At 38.7% G+C, this 5274-nt stretch overlaps 1 protein-coding gene across 1 annotated transcript; it reads right to left on the minus strand.

The window, feature by feature from the left end:
- Nucleotides 1-2748: 2748 nt before the first annotated feature.
- id3 (inhibitor of DNA binding 3) lies at nt 2749-3935 on the minus strand. The gene is made up of 3 exons (XM_015047441.1): nt 3521-3935; nt 3155-3229; nt 2749-2853 (listed from the first exon to the last, which is right to left on the minus strand). Exons 1-2 carry the CDS (start codon nt 3815-3817, stop codon nt 3176-3178), a joined length of 351 nt encoding a protein of 116 aa, XP_014902927.1. The 5' UTR covers nt 3818-3935; the 3' UTR covers nt 2749-2853; nt 3155-3175.
- Nucleotides 3936-5274: the final 1339 nt, after the last annotated feature.

Here is a 5274-nt window from a genome sequence, read left to right on the forward strand (position 1 = left end):
TATATATATATATATATATATAAAGGGTGAGAAGGGAATTTTTTTTATATATTGCTTAAATATGTCCTTAATTAAAATGGTAAAATAGGTACATGTATATTAATGCTTATGATAATTTAACAGTTTTGCTAGAAAACATGCCTATTTTATATGCCAAAAGCATCTGTGAGTATTTTTCTATTTCTTCAGTGAATTCAGGGTTCTGAATTTATCACAAACTCATTCCATTTAAACCTTACTGATCTGAGTCAGTGTGTGTGGGACCGTCGCTTTTTTCAATATCATAGATCAGAAATTACCTTTCTGTAACGATAAAATGTTGGGATGTTTTTCATGAGCCACAGTGACAGTTTAATTAATTTTGACCATAAACTACGTGACAGGAATAATTAAATAACTAAACATACAAATATAATATAGTAACACAATGTAATTTATGAATTCAAGATTTAAATATAAATGTATACATCTAACATAGAATTTTCAGAAATTATTATTATTATTATTATTATTATTATTATTATTATTATTATTATTAATATTATTATTATTATTATTATTATTATTATTATTATAATATCCAAGTCAGTCTTATTTGCAGTAATCAACTGATATAATTTCAGTTAAATTTAATTTGAAATGTATTCAAACCAGGTTTCCTTTAAACGTACAGCACTTTATAAACTCTGTTATATATTTCATTCTGAAATTCTCTGCCAAACATCTATTTTTGACATTCCTTTGATGAATGCAACACCTCCAGGATCTCATGCAACAAAGCTGCTGTACAGCCTGAAGGAAACCTCAAACCCTGAGGAAAACACATTTTTCATCCCCTGAGGATCCTGTGTGTTCACTCACTTACAAACAAAACTTTATCATTTTTATAATATTTTTATTTTGAAAAAAAAGTCATAAAAAAAAACTATATAGAAGTCAGAACTTTGGTTGATTTTATGAATCAATAAATCAATTACAGATCATTCTGACCTGAAAAGTAAAACTGAAAGATTTAATTTTGTGAATCTTTTCAGTTTGAGCTGGTGGTGCTACAATGAAATTACACAGGGGGACCAACAACTTCGTCCAAGTCTCTATTTTATTTGAAGAACTGCAGATTCTAGATTTTTAAAAAAGAAAAGAAAAAGAAAACAAAAACATGTTTTAGAAAATTCAGTTTTTGCTCTTTGGAATTGACAGTTGTGAGGTGGAAGAACATATTTTTAAAAAGTCAACCTATTCTCTTAATTTTCTTAAAATTTAGCCAGATGTTTAAAAACAAAACAGATTAACTTTAAATAAATAAAAACCTAATAGTAAAAAAAATATATTTAAGTAGCAGAAATGTGACTTGCTTGATAAAGAATTTAGACAATAACTTCTAATTACCACTAGAGGGAGCTGTAACTTTGTTAACGGCAAGTAGAGTAAAGGTAAGAAGTAGGTCATCGTGTTCATATTTTCAGTGGAATTCTTTTGGTCTTTTTTATAGGTTTGTAAGAGCGTAAAAATAGTATAGACATAAAATCTACTCTTCTGTGTAATTATTCAGAGGTTAGACTGAGGTTAGAGCCTCGACTTTCAAATTCAGTTGTTTTCAAAGTCAGAACGTTTTCTAAAGCGGATTATGCTGCTAAGATCTTGAGATATATTAGAAATCTCACATGAAGTGATAATTTATAAGACCATGTGCACAAAAGTTTGCACAAATAATTTTTAAAATAAAACTTTAAGCCTTTACTGTAAGAAATAAAGTTCTCACCACACTTTTTTTTGTCATGGGTGAAACCTGTTTTACACCTGCAAGGTCACAAAAGGGGACACTTTTTTCTTTTTTTGTTTTGCTGTTTTGTGGCGTAAGGAGCTATCTTGTCATCTTCACCACGTAAGAAGCTGCTGACGCTGGCCATTACTCCTTCAATGGAAAAATAAAAAGCATTCACAGGAAACTCCCTTTGCTTGATTTCCAACCACCCGACCTCAAGATTCATCTGAACACATCCTGTTATATCAACCCTTCGATGTCATTCAAGGCCCAGAAGTCACATCGGCGTCACTGGAATCTACTAAAGAGACGTCTCATTCATTTTTTAAACGCTTAAATACGCCACACAAACTGTTTCACATTATGTTTGTTTTATTTCATAACATAGATACAAATTAAACTTTAAAATAAAGAGTTTATGAAACTCACAGCATGTTGTCTGTAGAAATAAGACAATCCCTACAAACGTTTATAATAAACTCTAGTATAGAGTTTAGAATATATCAGCTAAAAGTCCCGTTAAAAAATAAAAACAACAAAAAAAAAAACATCCAAAATGACTCACATCTTACAAACCCACAGCAGATATGTACACATGCTTTAACAGACAAACAATCTGTTTTAGGGGTTGGGGGAGGGTCTTAAGTGAGGTGAGGACTTGGTGCAGATCATTTCAGATGGGAAGTGATGTTTGGAATGCATTAAAAATGTAAAAAAAAAAAAAAAAGAAGAAAAAAAGGATAAATATTTCACTTCTTCTAAAAGAAACTGCATTTATGAAGGGAAGACATACACATCGCTTTCAGTTTCCAATTCCTCTGCTTTGGTGTATTGATTTTGTCTGTCCAGGAGCCAAAGAATGAGTCTCTGTTTTCTCCCTCATGCACTGCTGCTGTTGATCCCCACTCATCCCAGAAACAGTTCAATGTTTTCTTCTTCCCTCTGTCTTTAAACCCTCCGCCTCCTCTTCTGTCTTCTCCCTCTTTTCCAAATACCTATCCCCCCCTTTCCTTTTTCTTTCTTTCTTATTTTTTTGCCCCTCTTGTCCTCTTGCCCGGAGTGAAGTGGAGACATGTGTTTCCCTGCACCTGCATGGAGAGAAAGGAAGAAAAGTGAAGTCAGATCTCTGCCTCCCACCCTCTGTCCCTCCCTCCCTGCAGAGGGGAGCAGACAGACTGGCGCCTAGCATGGAACTTTCATTAACCCCAGGCAGATAGCAATGAATCCGCTCCACGTTCACTGGCCTGTTTAATTGGCTGCACATTGAATGTACTTTTAGCACACAGTTTGATCTGGATTTATTTCCTTTCGCATTAAAAACACAACTCGTGCTCCCACACGACTGATTTATTTAAAACAAGTTTCTTTATGGAGATGTGTGATGCGTACCAGTATTGTTCCATCCACATCCTAATGGCACAATCGTTCTTCTTCTTTGGAGAAATTGCGAGTGATATCCGCAGCCTGAATGAGAAGCAGAAAGAAAACAAAGAGTTTTAGCAGCTGGCAGCATGTGACAAACTGATACAAGAATAGCTTAGATGTCAGCGATGAGGTGTAATCACAAAAGATCACTATCAGCCTCTGGACCACAAACAGTTTAAAATAGAACAGAAGCAGAGAAAAGCTCCATCCTGTGCAAACAGAAGATCCACACTGAGACTCCATGTGCGTTTTGTTGGGGATGTTGAATGAGAAGCACGAGCCCACCCTGCAGCACCCTGCAGCCCACCACCTCCTCCATCAAACCCTCACCTTTATGGATAAAACCATCTCCGGCGCAGACGCGTCCTCCGCCTCCAGCGCGATCTGCAGGTCGAAGATGTAGTCGATGACGTGCTGGAGGATCTCCACCTGGCTCACTGACTTGTTCTGCGGGATGCACACCAGCTCCTTCAGCTTGGAGTAGCAGTCGTTCATGTCGCACAGCGCGCTCACAGACTCATCCACGCACGGGTGTTTATTCCGGCCGATGGCCAGGCTCTGCTCCGAGATGCAGCACACGGCCTTGTAGCAGCTCCTCACCGAGCGGACGGGACTGATGGCCTTCATGCTGGGACGATAAAGCGAAGGGGAGACGCCGCGGCTGGTTGTCCTCGCTGTGAGTTTCGGGTACTTTCCTTCGGGTTCACGTTCGGATCGGCTACAGAGATGTGACAGCGGCGTACAGTTACGTTTTTATACGTCGCGGACGCCTACGCACCGCCCACTTTTCGCATGGCGTTGTGATTGGCGAGCGCGAAAAGAGGTGCGCGCTGATTGGTTGAACGTACCTAGTGGCTGGAGTAGCAGGAATGAGGAAATTTGGATGAGATGCCTGAAGGGGTTTGTCACTCTGTGTGTGTTAGCGATCTTCTTCAGGTGCTTCTTTATTTGATATGGATAAAATTACAAAGTAAATAACACGATCCCCTGCTTCTGACTAGTTTCAACAAATGTAGTGCTGCCTGAAGGTTTACTGCATGTTTAGATAGATAGATAGATAGATAGATAGATAGATAGATAGATAGATAGATAGATAGATAGATAGATAGATAGATAGATAGACAGACAGACAGACAGTGTGTACATCACTGTGTGTATTTAAAAGATTTTCGGACTAAATGACCCCAAACTGATGTAATATGGGCAAAGGGTCAGTGAAACCAGCTTGTTTCAACACAAATCAAGTTATGTAATTTGGAAGAAGCAACCAGTTTCAGTTAGTTTACCGTTATCATCTTGCATTATAAGCATCTTCTGCCTTATTGTTGCTTATTAAGAATTCATTTCCATACATTATCAGGACTTTTGAGATGATAAAGTCTGCCAACCCCTGAGTGAAACTGTCATAAATGTTGCTTTGGAGCAGATTTATATGTTGCCCCCTTTCAGTTTACACCGAAGCACGTCCCGTTCTGCTCCTATTTGGGTCTTATTTTCCCCTTTTCTCACAATCCTGTTTTGTGGAGGAATGCAGGCCTGAGCCAGCTGTGTGTCCTATCCCGGCCCAGCTGTGTTGATCTAACGCGCCAGTCCCAGACATGCTGGCGCCAGCCTCCCGACGTCATCCATTCACCCCGACGCACACTCCCCTCTCTGGCAGACGGCCCGCCCTCCCTCAAGAACCCATCGGAGCGGAGAGGCGAAGAGGCGCTCGGAGATCTGATTGGCTAAGAGGGGCTGCCAGTCATGGATGGAGCCGCCGCTCCACAGTCTTCTTTGGATCTGAAGTTGTGTTCAGCTAAATTACGTGGTAAAACTTTAAGGTAATAAGGTTTAAGATGTAATAAGAACAGCGACATCTTTTAATAAGTGTAACACAATGCTTGTTGTCATTAATCTTATTATCACTATTTTTGGTGCCTGGCACAGCAATGACGCACAATCACACGTTCTTCAAGATTTCTGTTTAGTAATCACAATAATGATAATCACTAAAGTAACGTGTTAGGAGATGAGGGGATGAGGAAGGGGGATTATTAGGAAGATCATTAACGTCGTATCTTCAGACTCGGATGTGTGCGTAG

The sequence above is a fragment of the Poecilia latipinna genome, unplaced genomic scaffold, assembly GCF_001443285.1.
Source record: "Poecilia latipinna isolate Pla-1442-1.1 unplaced genomic scaffold, P_latipinna-1.0 Scaffold826, whole genome shotgun sequence".
Taxonomy (NCBI): Eukaryota; Metazoa; Chordata; class Actinopteri; order Cyprinodontiformes; family Poeciliidae; genus Poecilia; species Poecilia latipinna.

What these genes read in the sequence shown, in the direction of transcription:
- id3 (XM_015047441.1), bottom strand. Translation starts at nt 3,817, where the DNA reads ATGAAGGCCATCAGTCCCGTCCGCTCGGTGAGGAGCTGCTACAAGGCC. An exon ending in AGATGGTTTTATCCATAAAG is followed by an intron (nt 3,230 to 3,520) that starts GTGAGGGTTTGA and finishes CTTCTCATTCAG; the next exon opens with GCTGCGGATATCACTCGCAA.